The sequence below is a fragment of the Pseudochaenichthys georgianus genome, chromosome 23 (assembly GCF_902827115.2).
Source record: "Pseudochaenichthys georgianus chromosome 23, fPseGeo1.2, whole genome shotgun sequence".
Classification (NCBI taxonomy): Eukaryota; Metazoa; Chordata; class Actinopteri; order Perciformes; family Channichthyidae; genus Pseudochaenichthys; species Pseudochaenichthys georgianus.
In genome coordinates, this window is record NC_047525.1 from 10,583,667 (window position 1) to 10,611,457 (window position 27,791).

The 27,791-nt window shown below is 39.7% G+C and overlaps 2 protein-coding genes across 28 annotated transcripts in view; both read right to left on the reverse strand.

Annotated features, from left to right (window-relative positions):
- Positions 1 to 9: 9 nt before the first annotated feature.
- On the reverse strand, positions 10 to 10,728 carry chpt1 (choline phosphotransferase 1). The gene is made up of 8 exons (XM_034074806.2): positions 10,283 to 10,728; positions 5,259 to 5,406; positions 5,009 to 5,150; positions 4,821 to 4,905; positions 4,286 to 4,417; positions 4,047 to 4,205; positions 3,653 to 3,778; positions 10 to 1,672 (listed from the first exon to the last, which is right to left on the reverse strand). The coding sequence occupies exons 1-8, from the start codon at positions 10,520 to 10,522 to the stop codon at positions 1,556 to 1,558; spliced, it is 1,149 nt and encodes a 382-aa protein (XP_033930697.1). The 5' UTR covers positions 10,523 to 10,728; the 3' UTR covers positions 10 to 1,555.
- Positions 10,729 to 11,631: 903 nt separating this feature from the next.
- The window catches only part of mybpc1 (myosin binding protein C1), a 35,014-nt gene continuing 18,854 nt past the window's right edge, over positions 11,632 to 27,791 (reverse strand). For 17 of the 27 annotated variants that reach the window (XM_071201719.1, XM_071201716.1, XM_071201717.1 and 14 more), the window contains 26 exons: positions 27,431 to 27,472; positions 26,644 to 26,754; positions 26,071 to 26,219; positions 25,866 to 25,983; positions 25,732 to 25,780; positions 25,070 to 25,126; positions 22,601 to 22,764; positions 22,345 to 22,477; positions 20,657 to 20,781; positions 20,462 to 20,567; positions 19,938 to 20,104; positions 19,663 to 19,828; positions 19,477 to 19,583; positions 19,244 to 19,380; positions 18,899 to 19,058; positions 18,701 to 18,805; positions 18,428 to 18,616; positions 17,721 to 17,855; positions 17,018 to 17,185; positions 16,794 to 16,882; positions 16,525 to 16,720; positions 16,063 to 16,202; positions 15,812 to 15,971; positions 15,281 to 15,417; positions 14,841 to 15,027; positions 11,632 to 12,484 (listed from right to left, as the gene is read on the reverse strand). In XM_071201719.1, coding sequence (XP_071057820.1) covers positions 12,390 to 12,484; positions 14,841 to 15,027; positions 15,281 to 15,417; positions 15,812 to 15,971; positions 16,063 to 16,202; positions 16,525 to 16,720; positions 16,794 to 16,882; positions 17,018 to 17,185; positions 17,721 to 17,855; positions 18,428 to 18,616; positions 18,701 to 18,805; positions 18,899 to 19,058; positions 19,244 to 19,380; positions 19,477 to 19,583; positions 19,663 to 19,828; positions 19,938 to 20,104; positions 20,462 to 20,567; positions 20,657 to 20,781; positions 22,345 to 22,477; positions 22,601 to 22,764; positions 25,070 to 25,126; positions 25,732 to 25,780; positions 25,866 to 25,983; positions 26,071 to 26,219; positions 26,644 to 26,754; positions 27,431 to 27,472 — 3,392 coding nt within the window. In that variant the 3' untranslated portion in view covers positions 11,632 to 12,389. Of the gene's footprint in view, positions 12,485 to 13,611; positions 13,651 to 14,840; positions 15,028 to 15,280; positions 15,418 to 15,811; positions 15,972 to 16,062; positions 16,203 to 16,524; positions 16,721 to 16,793; positions 16,883 to 17,017; positions 17,186 to 17,720; positions 17,856 to 18,427; positions 18,617 to 18,700; positions 18,806 to 18,898; positions 19,059 to 19,243; positions 19,381 to 19,476; positions 19,584 to 19,662; positions 19,829 to 19,937; positions 20,105 to 20,461; positions 20,568 to 20,656; positions 20,782 to 22,344; positions 22,478 to 22,600; positions 22,765 to 25,069; positions 25,127 to 25,731; positions 25,781 to 25,865; positions 25,984 to 26,070; positions 26,220 to 26,643; positions 26,755 to 27,430; positions 27,473 to 27,791 lie in introns of all 27 variants that reach the window. The other 10 variants (XM_071201721.1, XM_071201713.1, XM_071201712.1 and 7 more) reach the window with 2 other exon arrangements.

The window sequence follows — 27,791 nt, forward strand, 5'->3', positions numbered from 1 at the left end:
CGCACCACATGAAAAATATTTTTCTTTATTACAATCTTTTCCACCCATACAGTTTGTTAGTAGAAAGGTGTTTTACTGTTATTATTGAACAGTGCAACATGGTGTTGAAATCAAAGTCGTACATTTCAATGCATAGTTCCAAAGTCCATCGTCAATTATGCAAAATCATCTTTTTTTTTTTTTAGAACATGCTGCTTTTCAATGTTCAATATCCTGCAGGTGCAGAATCTCAGAGGAAGATCATTTTATTTTTCCAAAATAAAACTCAAGAGTACCATTGTCTTTACCCTTATATATAGTTAAGCGGCACTACAGAAATATCCCTTTTGATCCAAATGAACCTGAATAATGAGTCGGTCAGATTACAGGAACTCAGTAATGTTAAATCAATGCAAAATTACTGATAATCCAACAGATCTTTCAAGGACCAAATGAATCGCTCACCGATACATGACACAATAAGTGAAGAAACCATGAGTGAACAGTTCCAGTAGCATTGTGTTATTACTATTGTCTGGTATGATACTTCAGTGGAGAAAAAAACAAACACATACAAAGCTGTTTTAAATATTCACAAGTTAAACAGTAATTACAACAAAAATATTTAAGGCGTTTTCAGTTGAATTCTGTACAATCACAAATAATTAACTATTAGCCCTTCAGGGAGAAGAACAGAGAAAGCAGTACGAGTCAAGTGTTAGTGCTTCATCAGGCGACAGCGCTCTTTAAGAGGCCCGAGGTGAGTGTTTACGTTCTTTTTCCAGGATTGCAGTATGAGATGAGTAACGGAGAATAAAAACATGAATAAAAAGTTTGTATGAGAGACCTGATAGAAAAGCCGTCGTAATGTTTCAACACTAACACCGACCGTAGCCCCGTCCCCGCGTTGACAACTTGCCATTCCACATTGCAAACTTCATTGGATAATATTTGAGGTTTTTATGATTTAAATTTGCATTTTTAAGCCCTGATTAATGACAGATTGAGTAACATTCATTTTATAAATAAAAACTAATTAAGAACACTTTCAGGTACTGCATTTAGTATGGGCATATATCAAAGAGCTTTACCTCATTTGCAGTTCTATATATTTAAATGACATAACAGATTTTCAAACATGATTTAAAGCAGATAAATGCTTTGATATTTGCCCAAACTATAAAGTACCTGTTAAAGAAAAATATTTTTGTTTTGATTAGAGTAAGCAGGAAGTAGATGTAACAATCTAAACTTTATTTTTCTGACAACATGCAATGATGTCTAAATTAAAATATGTTTGGCTACAACAGCCAATGAGGAAATTGAGGGAAGCTCTGGTTCCGTGTTCTTTTTTCATTCAATATCTTGATCCATGCTTTTTTTCTTTTTTTTGGTTTGTAGTGATGAGTTGGTTTTATATTTCCATCTTGTGAGAGAGGCAGTTTCAATCGGATGTGGTCACTTTGTCAAGGCTGCAGTGGCTCAGGGCCGAGGAAGGTCTATCCTCGTCATCGCCTGCTTGCAGGAGCGGGGAGAGGTCTGCGTCCCCCCCCGCCTCCTCCCGCCGGGCAACCGGTCAGTCGTGCTTGCCGTGGCTCTGCGCAGTGATGCTGAACACTCGGATGCGCAGGTGGGAGGCGATCTGGAGGCACACCCCCGTACAATAGCGTGCAAGATCAACTAGAGAGAAGACCTGGAGGAAGATGGAGGCGATCAGACATCAAAGGCTGGATACAAATATACTATAAACTTCACTACACGGGCATGGGGAATGGGAGAGATCAGCACCTGAATTCATTATGTATATATCTCTATATGAGAATCAGAATCAAGTTTATAGCCAGGTAAGTTTACACATACAAGGAATTTGCCTTGGTGTCTGCTGGTGCGAACATAAACAATCTAAGAAAGTTGCAATAGTAGGTACAAATAAAATAAAGATAATAAAAATAAGTACTTTTAAGAAACTATTTGGCATTAAAAAAAATAATACTAAAGACAAGTTTTGTATTGTTATCTTATTATTTCACCTTTACCTACTGTCAGATTTAGAGATGTTGGTGGACAATTATCTAAAGAATTGCCTCCAGAATGCCTAATCATTTTGAAAAAATAAACGAATAAATAATCAAATAAATACACATTTGATGAGATTCTATAGAATGATTCAAAAGGGTAAGTCTAAATGTAACTAAGTTTGGTCCGTAGAAACTTGCCTTGGTTTGTTCAGAATGTAAAGAATTAATTATTACCAACACCCTTCTTATCTTAGTTTATTGTTGAGTATATTATGTCATTCTTTGCACTTTTATTCACCTGACTTCCTTTAATGAAAGGCAAGAATTGTTTTAATTTAGATTTTTCCATGTAAAAAATCTTTAAAGGTGGGGTAGGTACGTTTGAGAAACCGGCTCGAGATACACTTGTTGTTATATTCCATGGAATGCTCTTAACATCCCGATAGCAATGAATATCTTAAGTGCTTAAGAGCACGACCAATCATTTTAGCCGGCCCGGCTAAAGTAACTGAATGGCCTACCTGCCTGTCAGCCTTCCATCTGTGCACAAACTTATCTCGTGCCCTCATTGGTCATGTGCGTGATCGTGTGTGTTTGAGGAGGAGCTCTGTAAGGAAGTGGCAGATTTCTTCCAGTTGTGTATTTTCAAATTCAAGCGCACTCAAGCTGGTTTCTCCAAAATGACTTACCCCACCTTTAATATACCTGATTAAACCTTGGTCAACTTCTAACACCTTTATCATTCCTTTTGCTTTTTCCTAGTAGTAAAATCTAACTGATAACATTAACAATGTCCCCGAATCCTTGTTAGTATCCCAGTGAGCCAGCATACACAGTACTGGGTGTAATTAATGTTACTGGACACACCTGTGCCGATTTGAGGTCTAATCATCCAGAAGAACTGGTCACTCCTGTGTGGGTGCGCCTTTAAGTGATGCAACCAAACCGCTTTGAAAAGAAAACTGCCAGCATGTCTTGGCCAACCTAACTTTTTGATAAAATGTACAAGCAGTAACACGTTGGTCCAAAATACAATTGTTAAAGTTTTACCTCTTCAGACTCTTCTTTCCATGCACTTTGGAACCTCAAGTAGTGAAGTTTTGCCAACTGTTATGCTTATCTTAGTACTACTTTACCACATTCACCCTGCAAATCACCGTATTATGAACGGTGCATTTAACCTGTTTTTGACCTTATCCTTTCATGTCAAAGCTTATAGTATTAAACCAAAGCCAGATGAATTAACAAGCATCATGGAAGAAGGTTTACGTCAAGTCATCTCATCGGCCTTAAAGGAACTTTGAACTTAATCCATTATGGCTCTCTGATTAGATCGCTAGAGGTGAAAGTCACACCGTGCTGACTGTGCTCAAACATAACCTGCAAGCTGTAGTGAACATTGCTCAGACCCTACTTGTTGTTTAGCGATTCACATTCTCTATTTTACACAGCCCTATGGAATAAAAATCCTTTTCCACATTTCAGGAATCAAATCTGGTCTTTTTCTACATCATTTTTAGTTTAAACTGAATAGGACAAACTCAAATTAACTGTAGCTAAACTTGATGATTGTTAAGGGTGTTAAGTCTTTTAGAGTTGGTCCTTTTCAAAAAGAATGAGGCGTTAATACTACAATACAAGTGTCAAACACTGACCATGGCGATCCAGAGGACTATGTGCTCATCGATGAAGCTGTTGAAGTACTGGTTGAGGAAGAGGAGGCCGGGGCCGATGAAGGCCGTGTCCGGGAGGCACAGCTCACTCTTGGTCATGTGCGCGACCTACAGAGATACATGAGGGAAATAAAACACTGGTTAAATAAATTCTGTATTAAAGTCACTCAGTAAAGACAACAGATGAAACATGAAAAACTACAAGCCAAAAAATGGGTTCATCGAGCCCTTTGTTACCAATACCAGAACTAGGTATTTAAGTCAGTGTAGGTCCAATATTCCTAGCCTTTGATTGGACCATGGTAACCACGGGTGCTGCCATAACACCCATGACCGAAATCATTATCATTAGAACTTAAAGACAAGATGAACGTACCACCAGCTTGTTGGAGATCTTGGAGATGACCATGCCAAAGGCGAGCAGGTACAGACAGGGGTGGTGCTCGAACAGCTCGCTGGACGACTTCTTGAAAATGATGAAGGCCAGCGCGAGGATGAGGCCGATGTGCAAACTGGGACTCAGCACACTGGTGTCCTGAACAGAAGGAAATGATGTTCAGCATGCATCGCAATATCACATCTGCTATAAAAGCGTGAATACGTGTGTTGACTTACAGCCACAGTGGAGCCGTTTTTGCCAACACCTCCGTTCAAAATCACATGGAAGTAGTTGTAGCAGGAGTAGAAGGCCCCGCCGCAGATGCCAATGACGGGGAAGACGTACATCTTCACTCCGATGAGGGGCAACTACGGAAACACATGAAGGTCAAATTAGTGAAGAGACACAAACTCTCCAAGAAGAAATGTGCTCCTATGAAAGCCGCAGGCATGCCGAGCGTGATGGGAGGGCAAAGCAACAAATAATAAATGCCGATGACATCATCAGCTTTTTGAGCCAGACCATGTCCAATAGATGACCCGTTGCCATGGCGTTAGCTACCGATATTTACCTTCTCTCAAGTGACGTTAAGTCAAGCCTCCAAAGGCAGCACAGAGTAAAGGTAAAACACAAATTCTATTTAAGAGCTAGACGACTAAAAACTAGGAAGTGATTAGATAGTTGTTGGGTGTGAAAACTAAGGGAGAAGAAAAAGGTTTACTAAATAAAGTGAAATGAAAGAGTTTCTGTTGGTGTTGGGTCCTCCGTTACCGTGCATTGCCAAAGGCTCACGCCCCCGAAAGCCGACATCAAATACATGGTCATGATGGCGATCTGCACCTCTGTGACGTCGATCCTGTGGGGGAAGTGACAGGGAAGAGTGAGGTTATAGCTTTTAATAACAATGTAATGGTTTCATAGCATCTGTATTGCTGGATTCTACTGAACGTGGGACTTACAGGCCGAAGCGGAGGGTCCCGGACACGTAGGTCTGCCAGTGTGCGCAGAAGAACATGAACATCCCGATAAAACCACAGAAGAAGATCCAGTCTGGGTATCGTCCTATTCCACATGAAATGCATGATCCCACTGCAACAAAGACTGAAGACAACAGACAGAAAAGACAAATAATGAATATACCTCCCTGCAGCTGGTTCTAAATAGTCTTAATAAGACACAAGCAATAATAGTTTGGGTTGAGTAGAGCACCTGTGGAGACGGCATCGCAGCCGTGATCGAAGAGCTCGCCCAGAGCCGAGCTGCTGTTGGTCCTCCTCGCCTGCTTCCCATCAATGGCGTCCAGAGACTGGTAGATGAAGAGGCCCAGAGCACTCATGATGAAGGCCCATGCTGGAGCCTGAGGGGAAGAGACTTTTGTTAAATAGCTGCTCACAAGAAGGACCTCACACTTAAAGTTGTTATCAAATAAAAAAATCCTCAATAATAGTTTCTCAATAGAGAGTATTTTCACCTTTTCTTTCAAATATCGTAGTAAAGGGAGTATTTGTTCTGACTGTTGGTTGGACAAAACATTTGAGGGCATTACCCTGCAGTGTTTCCCCTAGGATGGAGTCATAGCAGCGGTGCTAAGGCACGTGGGCCCAGCATAATGTGAGCACGTGGAATTTTTTAGTATGTGCACGTGCGAAGTGCGCCCCGCCAATTTGTTTCTATGTGTCTGCCAGCACAAGAAAGGCTCTTGAGGCCAAGTACCAGGGCCGGTTCTAGACAATTTGCTGCCCTAGGCGAGATTTTATATATAAAGAATAAATGAAAAATCTCTACAAAAGACAAATACACTACAAAAGCAGACACTTATTGACATAGGTAATATACGTCAAAATGGCTTCAAATGTATTCAGTATTGTATGAACATGTTTGAATTGGGGGGTGGACGTCACATCCTCTAGGGGGGTCCGGGGGTTTCCCCCCCCGGGAAGATTATTTTGAACATTTTAAAGTAAAATCCTTCAATCTGGTGCACTTTAAGCACACATTACTAGAAACCTGATCTGGGGGGTACAACTCTAAACACTAGGGATGTAACGATATACCGAATATCGCGATTTTTTTTTTGTATTAATTTTTTTTTTTTAAACACTTTTTTTTGTTTTAAACCTTTATTTAACCAGGTGGTCCCATTGATATCATTGATCTCTTTTTCAAGAGAGACCTGTCCAACATGGCAGCAAGTAGGTTACAACATAAACATAAAATGATTGGCTCTATGAAACCTGATGTACTTATATGATTCTGTTTTCCTCAAGGTTGTGTCTTCCTGGTCGAATGTACTTATTGTAAGTCGCTTTGGATAAAAGCGTCAGCTAAATGCAATGTAATGTAATAAAACAACAGAACACAAAAGGACATCGTATTTACAGGGCTACATTTACACACCTAGAGACATTGACAAGTACCAACAGTATATTTATATCTCGCCCTGTCAATAAGCCTCACCTTCTTGGCAAAAACTGTATTGTTTTTGAAGTGGTGGAGAGACAATGCACAGTTTGACCCACTGCTGTCACCCATGGCCAAAGCATATCTCTCCGTCCCACTGAGGTGGCGTTAAACTTTTTCGCTGTCCGTCATTTTGACAGACAGGATCGTAAAATATCCGTCATAATCCCTTATTAGCCGTCGGGTCTGAACAGAGAGAGAGCACGCTCGTGAACTGTCAACGGGGGGCGGTGTTATGCCGTGTGTGCATGCACCTCGCGGGAGCGCACACAGCTTAAAGCAAAACCTCCCAGACATGTATTGATCTGTACGGCAAAGTACGGTTTGGAAACGATATCATTTCCTTTTGGAGGGCATGCATAACACGGCATAACACCAGAGCCTCGCTGTGGGGAAACGTTGGCGCTGTTCCGAGTGTGTTCTAATCTGTCAAAATGACAGACTGCTTTCAGATTTTTCCGTCATTGTTAAATAAAAAATTCGGTTAACGCGACCACTGCTGTCCCGGCAACATCAGTACCAAGCGAGAGAGTTTTTTTCCAGAGCAGGGGATATTGTAAATTCCCAAACATCCCAGCTTATAAATACCTGGAAATGTGGACATTCTCATATTCCTAAAAACCTGTCTGATGATGCTGAGTGAGTGACTAGTGAGTTTGAGTTGAGTTACTTGAAAATCTAAAGTGAAACTTGATTTATTTTATTGCAGGGTCTGATTATTAAATGTCCTTATTTGTAAGATGCAGTGGCACAAACAAAATGCCTACTTTGTTTGGTAGTACTATAGGTACAAAAACACTGGTTTTCTTGTTCCAGTCTGTTACTGTCACTTTGTTTTTGACACTTTAAAATACTGCTATCCTACTAAAATGCTGTACAAATCAGATTTATTATGTAATAAAGAAACATTTTCCGAGTAAACATTTTTTTTATTGAAAAGATTATTATTATTTTTTTTCCTTTATTATTCAATATCGTGATAAATACCGTACCGTGGACTTGTTATCGTGATATTATCGTACCGTGAGTTTTTGGTATCGTTACATCCCTACTAAACACCCATATGAAAAAGATCGGTTTACATTTTAAAAATCAAATAAGTATGGGAACATAACCATAACCTACCATAGCCAATAACAAATAAATGTAACTTATTTGATTTTTGGTGTTCATTCATATCTTATTTTACCTAGTTAACATTTATTTATTTATGCATATTTTTGGATCTCTCCAACTTTAAACGATATTTTTGGTTTACTGTCCTATGGTATACATTGGAATGATTTCAAACCTGTTTTTATTTATCCTAATAATTATAAAGGAGTGTCTTGGAAATATGTGTTTACATAATTTGTGGTCAAAACGTTTTTGACCCACTGAGATAACTTAAAAACTAAAATTAGCTCTGTAAACACTCAAGAGTGCTTTACCTTAGTGAGCCTCTCAGTCTGACAGGAGATCTCTCCTCCACCCTGGTTGTAGACATATCTACTTCTTATATCCTTTAGCGCAGCTAGCACCAGATTCTAATAACAACAGCGCCGGTACCGGTGCGCCCTCTCTCTCCCTCGCTCCCACGCTCACACTTTGGCTGTGAGCTGCGGCCGCCAGATAAGCCAACATCCCCCACTTTCATCACTTACAGTGCCCATCCTACAGCAAATGAGAAGTGTAACCGGGGTAAAAAGGGTGTTACATTTACTCAATTATGAATCAAGGCATCAAGGCTGAAAATTAGGATGAGCGCCAACGGTCAAAAATGTTTTTTTCCCTCCCAGAGCTACCACCGCAGTGCCCCCCAGATCTGGCGCCCTAGGCGAACGCCTATGTCGCCTATGCCAAAAATCGGCCCTGCCTAGTACATACAGTGGGAATGTCTCAAGATTTAGCAAAAATACACCTTTATTGAACATACAGTAACACAAATACTACAAATCACACATTTTTGGGTACCTGGCTGGCGCCCCCTAGCAGCGGCGCGCATATTTCAGCAGCGGCGCTGCGCCGCCACTATTTGTATATAGGGGAAACACTGCCCTGTACACTGAAAAACTGGGGTTTCACTATTTTCTGACATTTTATAGGGCAATTATAAATTAAGACATTTCCTGAATATGTATTTAAAGAAAAAAAAGGCTAATTTCACTCATTTAGTTTTTGTGTAGTGTTGAAATATGAATACATATTTTAGAAATAAAATGGAACTTCTATGGAAAGGAGCAGATATTTTTATTTCCCTTTAGTTTGTTTGTTAACTAAATTGTTGATCAGTATTTTACCATTTTGTATTTGTGTTATGAGTTTTGAGGGGGGTTATGAGTTTTCGAGAGTTACAAATGTTTGTATATCTGTCGTAAACTCAAGCTGAAGTTTTGAAACTAGGCTAGAGTGTGCAGCATAAGGGGAATGAGGGATTCCAGCTGACTGGCCAGAGTTCCTCTAACTAGGGTGAAGGTGAAAGACCATCTGGACGCTCGAGCCGGCCAACACAGTGTGTTTACCACAACATTGTGTGTGTGTGAGCATTTGTGTATGTTTGAGAGTGTGTGTGAGAGGGAGACAAAGATCATCTGTGTTTCCAGACAGAGAAAGAAACTCATGCTTTCCTAAATATTCAGAGATCCTGCTGTCTTCTCCAAAGTTCATGTCCTGAATGACTCATGGCCTGATGGGGACAGAGTCCGCTTGTTTAGGGTTAGCACACAGGTCACACCTCAGGGCGGATCTTAACTGTGTCCAGTGGTTTATGTGAAGTCCTATAATATATGTTTGTTTGTAAAGTCATACCTTCACAAGGTTATTAAGAAGAGTGGCCAGGTTTGCCTTATGTCATGCTAAAACATGAAAAAGGGGGAGGGGGACTGAAATGCCTTTGCACATGAGGAATTTGACAGCGCTGCAGGGACTGTGGACTTAAGTTCTCATCGTTAGATTGGACAAAGGTTTACATCTGATAAAGACACACTCACTCACACACCTATGCATTTCCAGGGTGGGTCACTGCCCCACAGTGAACCTGGTGACAGTTTAACTCGATCATAGGTCACAGGTTTGTTGCATGTTGCATTAATGTTACAGTTTTAGGAATATATAACTACATTAGAAGTACATGAAGCCATTTAACATCAACCTTAAGCATTCATGCTTAGTTAACCTTCTCTCTACTGGCTAACTGAACAGGAGCAGAAATATGGTCCTTTAAATGTCTGTTTTTTTGTATCATCAACAACATCAAGAGGGCCAGGGCAGACAATAACACACCACGTCAAGCCTAACAACTTTCCAAGACAGTAGCAAAAACTACATGAGGCCGGGAAGTAATGTCAAAACTAATCCGATTTAAAGCGTCCTTTCCTCTAAGTGGCCATGCAAACGTGACACCTTGTGATTCAATACGTGTCCATATTGATCAAGAGAACGTCTTTAATTCGGCTAGATGTCATGCATAGAGCAGCGCATACTCCAGAACAACAACTATCCCAAGTGGTTGATCAAAACACTGTGGGCGCTAGCAAGCAGGGTGACCCTAATAATAAAGTGACATTATTATCAAAAGGTGGGCAGCAGTGAGGATCGTATATATGCCGAATTCACCAGGTGACTGCTGACTCAAGCAATATTTAAAAAATATGGCTTTTAAGACATGTGGAGTTTGCGTAGGTGGCCAGTTAAATTTAAATTACGCAATTTGTGAATGGAGGATTGGCCGTACCACTGAAGGTAACTGCGGCTAGCCTCCGTGTAGAAACTTTGGCCAAGGTCGCTTTACTCACCTCCTCTGTTGCCGTGGGACAATAATACACGAGCACCACGGTGGTCAGGATGTTGATCATCAGTCCGACAATAGTCAGGGTGTTTGGGGCGATCCATATCGGAGTTTGCTCGACGAGCCAGTTCCAGTAGACCTGGCACGGCGGCTCGAACAGAGACCGACCCGAGGCGCTGTATTTGTGCTCCTCCAGCCGCTTCAGTTGAGCGGGTGACAGCGGCTCTGGCCACAAGAAATGTGGCATTGTTGTTCTGCCTAGTCACTCCTCCTATTACCGTAGTAAACGTCCCAATACTCCCAGCCCGATAGTGGCTTAGACGGGGCTATCTTCTCTCGGCCAACTCCAAAAAATAGCAGCTCATTTGGCATTTATAGCTAGGTGACTAGACGAGGCCATTTCCACAGTGGAACCATGAGATGTCGATACTTTCTGATCGCGTCTCCACAGGAAGTGGGGACCCGGAAGGGAATCACTTGGCTGCGCACCGGGAATTTTACATTTAAATGAAAACATTAGGCTAATATGTAGGTTGTTTAGAACCATTAAATGCTATATTAAATGTCAAAATGTTCCATTTATCAAGTAAAAAAACAAAGGTAACACTACAAGTCAGCAAACATGGATATGCCTATATCCATCAATTCCAGCATATTCAATTGACAGTAAGTATTTAATTAAAATGTGCACTCCTTGTTTGTAGTGCAAAATATAATACAAGTTACAACAATATAATTAATGTTTAATTCCACTCACAACATGTAGTTGTTTTTACGGTATTTAACTAAGTTAACTAATAATAAATGTATGTGCATTTAATTTCCTGAAATTAAAGTCTGAATTCGTGTTGCGTTGAACTAATTCTGGTGTAAATATCCCTAATTAATGTATGATTTGGCCTAAAATGAGTCAAATTTAAATGTACTTGAACTTAGTGGAACTGCGAATTCCCATAATAAATACTCAGTAATTTACTTTTTACTATTTTTTTATTATTTGGACTATATATCATGAAATAATATATCTATATTACTTGAATTATTGTATTAAAGGAGCAGTATTATTTCCTGTGTACATTTTTGGTGAAGTGAAATTCAATATCTTATAGATTCACGAGGTTAAGGACACGAGGTACAGCCCACATTTTTTAATTAGAAAGATAGATTTTTGTGAACCAGTTTGTATAATATGACATGCAAATGTATTGTATTTTTGTGCTTGAAGCCATATTTGCATATCTAGGTTATTCTCTTATCACAACTACAAATGTTTTAGTCCACTTTTTATACCATAATTAATATAGTTAGTCATACTAATACATGAGATCCAAATTAAAAAGAGTAGTTAAAACAAAATCACATTTTAAATGACTTTATTGTAATCCATGGGTCATAATTACAAAGGTAAAGGCATGCACATATGATATGACAAGCATCAATCAAGCCTCACATCATATATGAATCAAAAAGAATAATGTTTCATGCCAGTGTAAACTCTACAGTTTTCTCACATTTTACACATAAGTGATCAACACAGAAAAGGGGAAATTAACAAATATTCATGTGAATTGTCTTAGAAGGCTCTACATGTTAATGTATCCAAAATTACTCTGATCTATTATCATTGTATCCCTTATATAATTTTTGACACAACATAAAACTGCAACCTTTGTTTATACAAAGGTCTTTTCCCTTCTTTCAGACCCAGGAAATAAGTTATCAACGTCTACAGACACTCCCAAGAAGAACCTACATGTAAATACTGTAAGTGTGCCACTTTTCTATATATGTGCATTGTATATATATATTTTTTAATTTTTTTTTACACACTATATGAAATGATCAAATCTAGAACCAAAACACTGCTGGCATGCATCAGAGCTGAGTCTTTTGAACCCAAAAGGGTGACAGAAGTGAGCTGGGATTTTCTTCTTCTACGGGAACAAGCCCCAAACTTCCACACAGCATGCCACACCACAGAGCAGTGACCCCTCCTCCGCCTGTCTCGCCAGCATCCCTCTTCAACCTCCAGATCTCAGCAGTAGAGAGAAGAGGATCATTACTGGCAGCAAATGTCTGTAAAGCAAAAGTGTCTCATAGCAGTCTATCCAATGTTACTTCTGTGGCTCCACAACCTTCTCGTTCATGTACTTGTCAATCAGGTGTAGGGGCACCCCGCGTTGCATGAGCTCGAAGAAGGTGAAGCCTCCTGAGGGACGAGAGGAAAAAGGTTCTTACAATATTCTTGCGGAAGGACCGAGGTAGATTTGGAAAGTGAAAAGCAGAGAGGGGAAGAAGAGGAGGAAAGAGCAATAACCTAACCAAGCAAAACAAGCAGAATGCAAGAATGCACTGGATAAAGAGTGAGAGGAGAGAAAAAAAGATGGTCAGAGATCTACTCAATGCACACTCGGTTTGTAAATCTCTGCCCTGCACAGGCTTGCAGCACCAGAAGCGAGGACATCACTGAAATACAGTGCAGGTCACATATCTCTGAAAAGTTCCAGGTTAATCAAGCTGTCTTTAGTCATCCACAATATACTAACAGTTGTGTAAGCACTTGGATCCCTAAGTAAATTATCAATAGATGTTTACTCGGTACAAATATTTAAATCATACATTTTAGAGGATAATGAATTTTCTTTAGTATTAAATATACAGAGTGATTGCTAGATAGATCAGATACATGTTGTAGAGTAAAAAAAAAACATACAAATATGCGTCTATAGAAATACATATAAAAGATATATATGTAGATATAAAAAGGAATGTATTATATATTGACTGTAGCTTCATATTTAATGGATAAATGCGATATTCGTATTATTTTCTCATCAGACACAACTCATCAATCACTTCCAAACAGAATGTGGATAATACCAGTGTACCCAGTTAGTATGCTTTGTTTCAATCTTGTTTGATTTTATTTTTCAAGTCAACATAACTTAAAACTCATTCCCAGCTCTTGATTTTTCAGCAAATGTTAGCAAGTTTGCAAAACGGTTTACTTACCTTATCTGTTGCACAAAATACATGAGAGGTAGTCTTTGAACTCACTCCATTTCACACCAACGACTATGGCAATCAATTATACATCTCCAAACAGGACTGTTAAAATAAGCCAGCAAAGCAGAACTGGGGAATAATTTAGCAAAGTTGTCATGCAAACATTGCTTTATTACTGCCCGGTTGCACATGTTCTTGCTCTGGGACTGCTTTCATGGCGATAAAAGCTGCTGCAGTCCCACCGACTGAGAAAAGCGAGGTTATTAGCGGGCTGAAAGATGCATAATGAATGACATAAGCTTCATATGCCAAAACCATATGAAAGCTTACCTTATATGAGAACATACATTCATAATTCTTGAGTTTGGACTGGGGGAGAGAGAAGAGAAGAGGGGTTAACAAAATGTTTACGTGGAGTTATATGTGTGTACCAGGGACTCTAGCTTTTATTACTGAACTCTTTTATATGAGGAGTTAACTGTGGCATAAAGGGGACACTGGAATCCGTGGAGAATAGTCGAAGACAACACAAAACATCACATTTCCTCTTGTTATGCCTACAGAGCTGTGACTGGGGACAGACTGTGTTGTGATGATGAACAAGATGACCAGGTGGACTGGACTGGACAGAGTTTTGTGAGAACACAGGGGATAAACCTCTACATGTGGTGGTGATGGGAAGTGTCACCAGATATTATGTGCACTGCACACAAATGAACAGATTATTATTTGCACTTCATTTGAAAATGTGGTCCAGGAGCCGGTTGCACCAACTGTTCATAAATTCAAATTCAAGTGGAGATTGAAACATCAGTCAATTAAAATGGTTTGCACTACACAGACTAGTTCCTATGTAGGGATGACTTGTTCATAAATAACTACACAGTGTTAGCTAATTAAGTTACCTGACAGTTAACGTTGGCTTGCTAATATAACCCGTTTAGAGTGTAGAATAAAAGAGATTATACAGCTGACACATCTGACATACACTCAATTTGGTTTCCTAAAGCTTTAAGTTAAATGCTTTAGATTAGATGATGCTACTGGATGCAACAGATGAACACAATACTATCGTCTACAGCTGCAGTTAAGACATCCCTTAATTTTCAATGGTGCAACCCAATTTAGGTAATCACCAACTAGCTAACGGTTTCTAAGAAGTCCAAAAAGACTTTATATACAACCATGGCCATGAATTTACGAATAGCTTGTGCAACCCTTTCCAGATACTTACATGTCCATCGCTTATTTGGTCAGCCCTTTGGTAGACTATAATGCACAGTTCAGATAATACAGTATAACAGGGGAGTTGCTTTCCCATAGCCACCTTTGTGTCCTTATAAACTTTAGAAAGTGACAATTTGGATTTAAAATAATCAATTTGTTTGTCTCTTTTAGAGGATAAAACTAAGATTGTTTACATTTATTATTAGTAGACACTGGTAAGAGGCAGTATAAATTAACAAAACAAGAAAGTTGAAAGGCTTTGGGAAACCAGACTCAGATACAAAAGGGTATCTAGGGAGGCACACTGAGCTCGCCTCCTGGTCCACACTAACCTTTGATCTCCAGCTTGCAGTCCACTTGGGCCTCTCCCAGATCGTTGACGGCCTTGCAAGTGTACAGGCCTCCATCGTAGGGACTGGGCTTCCTGATTTCCAGAGTACATACTCCCTGGTTGCTAAACATGCGGTACCGTGGGTCGTCCAGGATGGTTATCTTATTCTTCATCCAGACCACTTTAGCCTGCGGTCAGACAAGAAATTCGTCAATACGATATAAGTATGAGCAAGGGGAAGGATGGCCAAAACAAAACAAAAATAGAAATATCCAAGTTGAAAACTAACTGGACCCATCCTTGAGAAGTTAGTTATAATACTAGCTTTGTATTTTTAAATACTGGGAAGTATCAGTGCTAGATAATCAACTTTTCTATTTACCCGAGTGTAAAGCGTAATATATTCATACACGACTTTATACCTGTGGTTCTCCCACCTACCCTTGGGTTGGCACGGACACTACAGTTTAGAGTAGCGTTGTAGCCGGCAATAGCAAAAGTGTTGATCAGCGGCTGTGTGAACTTTGGTGCCTCCATAAAGTCGTGGTCCGTGAACTCGTGCGTTTTCACCTGCATGCCTGTTGGGGTAAGGGTAAAGGAATGGGGTTGTGCATGATACTGACGCTGAGCGGTATCATGTGGGAAATTCCCTGAGTGATGAGGGAAAGACAATGTTTGTTTGTTTATCATCGGCTGAGTCTGAAACATCACTGTCAAAAGGCCTGTCAGTTATTACCCGACCCCTGTTCGATTTTAAAGTGAGGCTGTAATGAGGCTCACTTTAGGGTGGAAACATCACTGACAGTACCTTTAGATAACAGCTGTGAAAAAATAGTCACCAATTGAAACAACTCTATTGATATTTTCAACATGTTAAATGCATTCGATTTGTTCCAAAGTTCTAACTTTGGAAGCATTTTCCCACATCAGAAATGATAAGTAACCATTGGCTAATATTACAGTCAATGTTACCTTCTTTGACGATGAGGGCACTTTGTTTGCTTTGCGTGGCAGTTTCGCTTAGGCCACACATGTTCTCAGCAAAGATCCTGAAGAAGTACTCATTCCCTACCACCAGCTCTGTGATGGTGATGCATGAGCGATGGTAGTGCTCAATGCATGTGAACCATTCCTATAAAGCGTATTGAAGCAAGTTAATGTAAATATTGTAACCATGTTATTTGATATTTCAGTTTAGTATACACGGTAAATTGATGTTCTACCATTGTTTTCTTGTCTGCTTTTTGAATGGTGTAGCCTGTTATTGGGGCGTTGCCGTTGTCCTTTGGAGGAGTCCAGACCAGAGCTACATTTCCTCCCCAAACATCTTCAATCGTGACACTGTGAGGAGGCCCAGGTAGATCTACCAATCAGAAAAGAATGTCATTCATCATCATGATCATCATCATTCATTTATATGTTTTGTTGTGGCAACAGTATTGTTGGGCTGATGCAGGGTTCACCAAGTTAAATGCAAGTATTTCAAAGACCTTTGGTCAAACCAAATTTCAATATACAATGCAAAATGGAATGATAGATGACTAAATTACGAATTGAAATTGAAATAATAATTTATTTTAAATACATATTTTAACAAGCTTTTTAACTGACATTAATGTCTACAGTATAAACAATTGAGCTTTTTGAGGAAACCTCAATGCACTGCCATTTAAGACTACACTCACCTACAACTTGTATGTCAAGAATGGCCGTGTCCACATGGTTTTCAACTTGAACAGTCATCTCATACTTTCCGGAGTGGCTGCGCTCTGCTTTACGGATAAAGATGATGCTGTCACAGTCTGTGTTGCGGATGTTGACGTGGGTAGGCTCTATGGGCTGGCCCTCTTTCAGCCAGTTGACTTTTGGCCTGGGTTTGCCCTGTGGACATCACACACAGTTTAAATGCTGCTTAGAGATAAAGTGAATATGGAATCGATGGGAGTTTCTTTACCATAAATGGCACCACGAGGTTCACCGCCTCTCCAACTCTACGAGTGTATGTCTGCTTCAAGTGTCGGGGAACGCGGATCTTGGGTGGTTCTGAGGAGCAAACGGCCACGAGTATCAAAATCAATGTTTGTTTAAATGTTTTCCTACAAAACGATCAACTTCTGAGCCAAGCTATATCGGGGAAATGCATTTTCAAAAGTCTCCACAACCGTTTTCGGAGCTCACCAATAATCTCTTTGACCATGACATGATGCTGAAGGGTCCGTGGAGTGCTGGCTCCGGCAGCATTGATGGCTTTGACTCGAACTAAGATTCTAGTCCCTGGAGTCAGCCCAGTGATGGTAAACTTGGTCTTCTCGGTCAACTCTTTGTTGGATACTACCCAATCATCAGCTGTGGAAAAAGAAAATGTTAACAGCCTTCACTGACATTTGTGGACAGCGTTAGAACCCTACAGACTATGCAACAGTTTTGATCTTACAGGTTTATTGGATGTCACACTGTGTCAGAATGTATAATAAGGCATTTCAGATTTGTGCCATGAATGCTTTGTCGGATGGTCAAACAGCATCTCAAATCCCCTCCCCACACATTTACAACAAAGTCATTGGTAGCTTCTTTCAACAATTTATCTTGTTTTTCATTTTGTACAAAACTACATCTGTTTTTTATGTATGTTAAAACAGGTGCAATAATATGAATGTTTTCCTGTCCAAAAGTATGTCGTTATCCCACGTATTGCATTGAGCTTCTTAAAACTATTACAATCTCTACGTAGACTGTTTGGGTGCATTTAGAAAAAACTGTCTGTAAGTGGAATTTAGGAGCAACATTTTGGATTAACTTCCTAAGATATTTCCCACTTTACTCTAAAACAGCCAAACATCTATATTTGTCAGGGCCTTTGGAAGATTTGAAGTTGCCTCACTTCCTTCTATGCAGTACTCCACTAAGTATCCGTCCAGACCGGCAGCTCCGATGGTTTCAGGAGGACGCCACTTTACTGTAACTGTGGTGTCGGTGATATCGTCCACAACCAGCATTGTTGGCTCACTGGTCACAGCTGAGTGGAGATAAAGGTTTTAGAGATCACAAGTCATGACCACCATTTCTAAATTGTTTTCCAACAATGGGTATGAACGAGATCGGAAAACTTTCATTTTGGCAAGTCATAAAGGCGCCTTTCTTTTTCTGGCTGGTATGCTGTAAATCTGCTTGTCAGATCTCTTTAGTCCCTGCTATTTCCAGCTATTCTTGTATTCTGAATGAACCTATATTGAACCCTCTGGCAGACCTGATCTCCTAAACCTCTAATCTGCAGATGATTTGGCAGCCATTATAAAGACATACTATTATCCTCTAAAGCTCCTGCGCGTCCAGTGGAGGTCACAGTCAGAATGCTTGGGATGGTGGGCTATGCGGAGGAACAGCTGCGTTGCTGGGGTAGCAAGGGCAGATCACACATGCACTACCACCGGCCCACTCATTGAAATGTCCTCCCTTATCATGAAACGGTTATAAGATACACTGAAGCTGCTTGTAATACTTTCCTGGACAGATTATTGGCAGTAACAGCTCAAAGGCCAGTGTTAAGATTGCTAACTGGATTTTCATGGAGACATTTGGGCTACTCACCGAGAGGGGTAAAGGCTTTGGATGGTTCACTGGGCCTGGACGAGCCTATAGCATTGACTGCAAAGATCCGCACTTCATATGGCACTCCTTCAATCATCTTCTTGGGTTCGAAGGATGTTTCTTTAATCAGATCAAAGTTCAGTCTCATCCATCTGGAGCTCTGTTTCTTCTTTCTCTCGATGTAGTAGCCTTTAAAGGACCGCAGAAACGCTTGTCATTTAACTACTTTCGCTTAACAGTTAAGCTGCAGGAATAATAAAAAGGCCTGATTACCTAATATTGGAGAACTTCCATCATATTTTGGTGGTTCCCATGTCATGGAGCACCAATCACCGCCAACAACTGGGACCAAGGGAGACTCCGGAGGGTCAGGGATGTCTGCAGACAACACAAGACCACGTCAACAGTTCAAGAGACATCTTCTTAATTCTTAACATGGTCTTTTGATTAGAGTACTTTGTGAACACTTACCTACAACCTTGACCTTGACGCTGGCTGTTGCTTCACCAGCCTCATTCTGCAGGATTATCTTGTAGTTGCCTGTGTCCTCCCGCTCTGTTACATCAATTGTAAGGCTGGTCTGGTCGCCATACGTTTCAGCTCGGACACGATGGCCAGACTCAAGAATCACCTAAGGCAATTGAGACAGATATGTAAGCCTTGAAAGTGAAGTAAAAGTCAATGCATCTGTCTTGAACAGAAAATGTATATACTTTTGGTTTTTGTCTTATCCTGGGATTTGTTAGCCTTAACCAAAAACATTTTTTAAGAAAATAAATAATGTAAATCTTATACTTTAAACCGACAAAAGCTCACCCTTTCTCCCTTCATCCACACCACCCTGGGCGCTGGTTCTCCAGTAATGGGGATCTCCAGGCGAAGTTTGTTTCCTGCCACAATTGTAATTGTGTTGTCTGGAAAGTTCAAACTCTCCAAGTGCACCCTCGGTGGGTCTAAAGAAAATTGAATCACACAATTAAAATAAAACTATGTTAAGGTGTTCTTACTTGGTATGATGTCCATATATAAACAGAGCATAGGTTGTGTACCAATGATGTGAATTTTGGCAGAGAGGCTCTGTGAATATCCCTCAGGCACAAAAGTGTAATCCCCTGTGTCATGAAGAGTGCTGGTCGCAACTTCAAGACGATGGACCCTGGAAAAACAAAATGATGTTAGTTAGCATTTGTGTGAATTTGATTACGATTGATCATAGCTTAACAGAGGTTACATACTTATTTTTGTGTACGATGTTGATGCGGTCATTTGGCTGGATCAGCTGTCCATTCCTGTACCAACGACCTGCGACGTTGCCTGGGAAAATCTCACACTGCAGATTGATGGGTTGCCCCAGCATCACCTTCATGTCTTGCAAGTCCTGAAATATCTTCAGCGGTTTCACTGAATAAATATAAGAAGGTTGCGAAACCGAATATGGCACAGTATTAATACCGATTCCTCCGAAAATGACACAAACAGACATTATGAAAAAGGCGCAGATGCTACATACAGTCAACCTGTATGTGGGCCTCAGATGTGCCACCCGTAGCCATGAGGGAGTATGTCCCAGTGTCCTCCCGGGAGGCGTCATCAATCACCAAGAAATGTTTTGTTCCCTCACACTTAACTCGGTATCTGGAGCGCACTCCGGTTGGAACCTCAACACCATTCTTCATCCTGAAGGAAGGATGAAACACTTACAGATGTCATGTATCTCAACATAGACATAGAGTGTCATCAGATCACCAGATCATTAGTTGGGTTTCCAGAAATGTTAATTAGATGCATTTACATCAGCTAGTTCATCAGGAGTAGGCATTATAGGCATGGCTGTAAACCGACCAGTAAATAGAGCATAAGAAGTAGAACTTGCACCCAGTCAAAAAGAATTATCCCTGCTCGTCATTCTACATGAGCTTTCTGAGGTAAACATATTATTTCCTTTAACATTTGTCTTTATTCTGGCAAACCCATCCCTTGTTTTATTCTGCAAAAAGTAGTTACAAACTAACAAACATCTTAAATAAGTCTTACCATTTGACCTGAGCGCCTTCCTCTGACACCTCGCACTCCAGCTCAATCCTCTCGTTCACTGTGGTCTTCACCGGCTCAATCTTTTTAACTATCTTAACTGGCAACTCTATAGGAGGAGTATAGAAGAAGAAACTAAACACGTTTCTTATAACAAAAAAAACAAATTAGGTCAAACTGAAAAGATAATCAGGGTACCTTTGACAAACAGCTCTGTGGCGCAATTCTCATCTCCAGCTGCTACAGAATAAGCTGCGTCATCATTCAAGGAGCAGTTGTTGATGACCATAATCCTTTGTGTGCCCTTATGCTCAAAGATATACCTTAACAGGAAGTCTATTAGTCACACCACTGTTCACATACAGTTCGTTTAAGTCAATACACAATACAGTCATCTTAAGATAAAAACTGAAGATGTATGGGAAGCAAAGACTGGGCTACAGCAAAAATATTCCTAGAATTAAAATGTACAGCAGCAAAATAAACATCATTAAGGTAATCAGCATGCATCAAGTTCACTTCACAAACCCAAGGGTCAGATTTGAGAGAGGGGTGGGATCACACCAAAACATGGATATGGAGAAGGGAGAATCAACTGTATGGATGGACTTACTTCCGTTGACTTAAGGTCAGCAGTGAGCCAGAGTGGTCCGGAGCAGTGTACAGGAAGTGAGTATAGTAGACAGGAAAGAGCATAATGATATGACACATAGATAGATAGACAGACAAAGACAGAGAGACATCATGCCTTGGAGAGTTTATTTCGTCAGAAAATAGTGCCAAAAGACAGAAAAAGTTTTCTTTAGATAATAAAGTCTGCGGTGTAGGGAGCCCTGGAGAAAATGCAACTCGAGACCAAAACCAGAAAATGGCAATAACCTCCCAAATGGCTTTAACTTGGCTTGGCTTAGATGGACTAGACGTTTCAGCTGAAATATATTTCAGGGTTTTTATATTAAACGATTTTAGTTACAGAATCATTATCGCTCAATTCAGTATTATACCCTACTATTAACCTCATCAGCCCAGAGTAATACGCTACCCCCATTGGTCACTAACACTATTCCCAAAGTCAATACACATTTTAACTAGAAGTCACTGTTTTTTTACACCCACATTTAATTAATAAAGTTACACAATATAAATGTAAATACTTTAATTGTAGAATGTAAACAAAAAAGACTGAGACCTACCTAATCTTAGATTGTTGTTGTTACAGTGGTAATAACTTATGAAAATACATGATTTTTATGGACATCTACCACTAAATCAGATTCAACATTTATTTAATATGTTCCAAAGCCAGACTTGGTTAAAGACCTGTAAAGGAAGTACCACCTTGTTCATGTACAGAGGAGGACATATATATTAGTCAATGGCAATTATACACAAGTTGAAAAATACACTGCATTTACACCCAAATGTGGCTCAGGGGTCTTTTCCTTTATATAGCCCTGTGATTCTGAATTTATAATGTTCCTAATTAAGTGTGTCAGGCTGTTGGGAAACTGATTAGAGCCACATTTGTTTATTTGTTGACTAGCACTGGTTCACTGTACTTATGGCTGGACATAAGTAAGATTGTGTTGAAAATGTGATGGTTGGAGACATCAGAAATACTTATTAAGTCACCTCTGGGTTATAATAAAAGTATTTCTGTGTGTGTATTTGCAAAATACTCAAGAAAGTTAATGAAAAGTGTAGAACGTGAACCATTGTTCTTTTGAGTGGTGACAAAACATTACGCAAAAACACATAAAATCAGAAAACTGGTGCAGAAGGGCGGTGTCACAAATTGAAACGCATTTAAAAAACATGCGTTTCATTTGTGCTCTGTTGAAGAGGACAAGACAAAGAACAAGGCTGAAGAAAACAATGTGACATACTTTGGACAGGGTCTGATTTCCTGTCCGTTCTTGTACCACTTCAGCTCAACTGTGGGGTCAGCCAGATCAACCACCATGCGGATTTTTCCACCTTTATCTGCCTGATATGCTGGATCCAGTTTCTTGGCAAAAGCTTTGAAAAGATGAAACAAAGGTCACAAAAAGACAAAACAAGATACAAATCCCATCTTGACCAGGCATACAGACTGATACTCAACAAAGGAGCACTTCAAAAATGTGGAAGACACTGATTTACCTTCAGTTTTCTTCTCCACTCTTGTGATCTTCTTCATCCTTTTCAGCAGACCCCTCAGATCTGTGATACCATACATGAAGGCAATCTTCTCATACTGATCTGGCCGGGCGTTCTTCAGGATCTCCCACACATCAACATCTGGACCTTCATCCGGTTTGGGCTCCCTAGTGGTGCCGGAGACGAGGGAACGATGTGAGGTTTCGGAGCCATAGGTGTTTTTCGCAACGTGTCCTGAGGAACTACTTCATAACCTCTTGAGTAAGGGTCATTAAAGCATATCTTTAAGCTTTACAATCACTGCTTATTTCACTAGGTTAATTTCTTCTGCTTCCTGCCCTGCCATTTTTTGGTTAGCATATCCTATTTCGTTCCTCGGGACATGTCACACAAAGGGATGGGCATGGTGAGCTATCAACCTGTGTGTTGAGGTTGTCTTTGCAGTCAAATGTTAACTGTAACATGAAACACAGCGGTGCCCTCTAAATGACTGAGAATGATTGGGGGGTTAATTGAGTTTGCTTGTGGCCTTTCACGTGTCTATGGACCAGGATTCCTTTGGAAGTGTGCAGGAAAAAACTGTGAGGAATTACAATCACGGGACTAGCTATTGTTCTGAGGTCAGTGACTTGGTTAAATGCACCAACCGACTTGAATACATCAAGTATATGTGTGTTTTTATAGGGGAGATTTGAAAGAATCCAAGAGGGGAACATTTATTTTGTAAAGATATTACGGTACATGTTCTTAGTGTTATAATATTCTAATATCTAGGGTTGCCAATAATTCCACAATAATGACTGTAAAATGGCTTTTAAAGTTTCTAGCATGCATCGAGGGATGAAAGGGAAATGGGAACTAATGTATATTAAGGAGGAACTTTGAGGTGGGTTCTTTTAGTTTGGAAGTGTGGAAGATGAAAACAAGATTGTATCAGTGCTGTGTGATTAAATTAGCACACAAGATCAGTTATCAGATCACATTTTTGGTTCCATTTTGCTGTGTCGTTCCACTTCTTGTAATGCTAAACTCGTTTGAGATATAACATGATGCAGCATGCAGGGATTTAGGGGAAACCTGAAACAAAGATTCTTAATGCGAATTTGCACATCTTTCATTTTTCTCTTATGAACTGGCCCATCCCTTTGTTTTTTGTTGGTTTGAGTGATCACGTCAGAACTGCACTGACACAGTTAGTTTATGATATTAAAGAGGTTAGTTTTGTGAGATCAAAGTTACATTTAATTAAAATGCCGCCCTAAACATGAGTGTATCAATTAGTTTACATAAAGAACATTCAGACAGCCCTTTCTTTCGTAGACATTTTCCCAAATGTCCGAAAGATTGAAGGTGAATAGCGTCAATATTATTCCATTCTATGTTTGTATTTCTTATCTGTTTATTTTCAGGCAATTATGTAGAAATCTGAAATAAACATGGTGATGTTTGCCTTATATTTCTAAGTTGAAATAAGAGGACAATGTAGAGATAACACTATTCTACAGCATCATTTCTCTATGGCCCACTAGCACATCATAAAGGATCCAAAATGGTGCACTATGCCTCATAAAGGTGGTTTTTGACTTCATGTCTTGATGAAGATCTATTACCTCGGGTTCTTTATGACGCAAGGCCCATTTCCATCATTTCTGATTAATGACAGAGGGGTTAGGAATGCTGCCTTCAAATGAAGTGTTACCGCACTACAGTAGGCCAACACTCTTGCTCGTCCAATTCCTAGAGCTACATGTCATGCTGGGGACTCTACAGGATTACAGTACTCACCCGCAGTAAGGTCTAATTGTTTTAAAACCTATGATTTTCTCTCTACTAACCTTTGATTTCTGAATATGTAGGGGAGAAGAAGAGACAAGCCCAAAATAAATGGATAATGTTGCTAGTGAACAATGTCACTGCTTAGGAATTTTGTACCTTAAACGTTGCACTGTCTTTTCTGAAATATGCATCATATGGTGTTTATTTTGAGTCACCACAGTAGCTTTGGTAAACCAGAGGTTTTCAAACTGTAAGGTGCCCCTTCATAAATCGGAACCCCTTCTCAAAGTCAAAACTCAGATAAATCAGACTACACTACTGTACATGTACAAAAATGTCGCAAAAATTTCGCAAAATGAATGTCCATCAATCAGCTTAGATATCATATAATAAAGACTCCTTTACAGTCCAGAATGTAATCCAAGTAATAGCAGGCTGTACTGGCTGGCTGTACTGTAAAACAAATATTTTGTCAGGCTGCACTATCAATATGTTTTGCCCTTCGAAAGGGTTGGTGTGTAGTTGTTGCCATAGTGTCAGACCTTGAAAACCTCTGGTAAGCCATAATGTATCATATGTAAAAATGTGCGTGCCACAAATAAAGTAGCTTGATATAATAAAAAAAAGAAAAAAGACAAAAAAAAGCACATTGACAAAGTGCCTATAATCCACTCAGGGTCGGGATGCGATTCTCACCTATGTTTAAGGAGACCACTAAAGTCAAGTTCCCCTGCATCTTCTTGTCCTTCACTGCTGTTGTTACCAAGGAGAGATTAATGAAGATTCAATCAGAGTTGAAACAGTTGCAGGCACTATAAAACAATGCTAAAATAGCAGAACAAAGCAAAAGCTCTGACGTCAATCGATGCATTAGCTCCACGCTAACACCTGATTAATGCTTACACAAAACCACTTTTTTAGTCTTTATGGATAAAAGCTTCAAATAAGGTGTTTTGTGTAAGACACTTCAAGAGCGGTCCCAGGCAATATTGCTACAGTCTTTCTGCAATGTTGAAGCAACATTACTTAGCAGCAAGATTGTAAAACTGGGATGCTTTGTATTGCTTTCCAGACACATTGTTTGGAGGGAGATTTAAAATGCAAGAGTTGGCCTTTAATTACACCTTGAGTTGTAATTACCTTCGAGAAAGGTTAATGACATTATTACAACCGTCACACTTAGATGGCGTTCAAAAATATCACCAGAAAGTGAAATGTTTATCGCACTTGTTCTTTTCTTCACTTCTCAGGAGCATTTATTAGTATTAATCTTGCTTCCTGAAATAAACACTAAGTTAATTTATTTGAAGTGAAAAAATGAAATTCGTAGCGGTTTTTGTTGAAAGTTCTTTCGTTACCTTCTTTTGAAAGCTGATCGGATATCAATATTCTGTGAGCCCTCAGCTTCTGTAAGACAGTAACAACACACCTGCTAGTCTGTACTTTGTTGACATATTACAATAAATATATAGACTTGTATGCTTAAACAAACCTTTAACTTCCAAGTCAAAGCAACAGCTGTCAAACTTGTCCTTGTAGGTGACTTCACACCTGTAGTTTCCTGCATAGTTGTCTTTGGCCTTGATGATGTGCATCTCAAATGTGTGAATCTGTCAGGGAGTGATATATAACAACTGGCTTAAAAGCACCTACTATGAGATCGAGTTGGGATAGCTTGGGGACTTGTTGTACAATACCTTAGTCAGTCGTTCAAAGGTCTCTTTCAGCTGTAAGTGCTTTCCTGTCTTGCTAGCAAGATCCATCCATTTTCCTTTGATCCATTTGATAGTGGGTTTGCGGAAAATATCTTTGGCCTCTACCTTCGCAACAAAGGTGATGTCTCCACCTTAAGACCCAGGAAATATAATGTGATTACAGAGAAAACCTTTCCACGTCACACTGAGGCACTATGCTCTGATTGTATCTCTTTATTGTGACATTCTACTATACTGACCCTTTTGCCCCTCTTCTTAAAGACTTAGTTCAAAATGTTATGCAATGCGCTTATTGGCTTTATTCCAGAGATCAATACCACAGTCATATCTGTCCTTTCAGGATGATTAAGCTAGAGCTAGTAGTCAATTTTAGTTTATCTTAGCATAAAGACTGGACAGGCTATATCACCGAAGCAAAGAAAAACTTGGATAACATTCTCTGCTCAGGTAAACATTAGTCCACTTCATCTTTACATAGCAAATCTTCGTTTGCTGATGTATTGATGATCTGAATGTCTTTAAAGAGAACCTTTGACTCTTTGTGCTGTCACTCACCCACAAGGATAGTGGCGCTTTGTGGACTCTCTATCAGTAGGGTGGACCGTGGTGGGCTGTCAATAGGCTTTTCCAGGTCATCTGCGCCCTGGCCGTCTCCCAGAGACCACACTGCTCAGTCAGAAGAAACACATACATGACAAAGTGCTCTCCAAAGTCATTGTGCTAGGAAAGAATATAGCAGTACAGTTCAGGAGTTCATACACCCACCTTTTACTTGGATCTGAAAGTCTTACCAGTAGAAAGTAATACAGACAGACAGACACATGTTCTCACTTTCAGCCACCAGACCTCATACACCAGCAGAATATAAGCGCTTTGCAACATTGAAAGCATGAAACAGACATTATGGAATGCAGAAATGCCACCTCATTGGCAAAAGAGATCGCATTCGTTGGACATTTTCAGCAAAATAAATGTATTATGTAAATTACGGATTCTCTTGATACATTCTCCAGTCTCCGTTGCAATGGGATGAATGTGGTTGAATCACACTGTTGCTGAATAGTTGCTGTCTGAATCTAGCGTTCTAACGTTGTCTGAGAGAGTTGGGCATATGACAATCCAGGAAAATAGTCTTTTTTATTTTGCTCACCATATTGTTGAGACAAATGAACCTGTTGATGATTATGCTTAATAACTAGAAAGGCTCCATTTGATCAGCTTTAACATAAAACTTGTTGAGTGACGATAGGATTTTCTTGGTGCCGGTCTAACTTCCTCTTGGGGTGAATGAAAAGGTGAACATAATTACGGTAAGAGTCTTTTTGGGCTACCACTTTATTACCTGAGTCTTTTCTCCCCATGGCTGGCACAGGGACGCTATCATCTAAACAAAGACAGAGAGAAATTTACAGCATATTACAAGTAATAGTACTGTAAAGTCCACTGAAGCAAGCACACACTCACAAAGAGTCAAACCAACAAGCAATTAAAGATTTTCAAGCCTTGGTCCAAGGGATTCTGAATCAAAGCTATGATTTAAAAAAAAAAAACGATGTTATTATATTTGTTTACCACAAAACTAAGTATTGGATATTGATTAATAACTGATCGAAAAACCAAAACGTATACCTAACATATAATTAACCTTAAGAAAAATATTTGTATTAATGGGTGTATGTTAATAAGTTAGTAAGAACATTTTT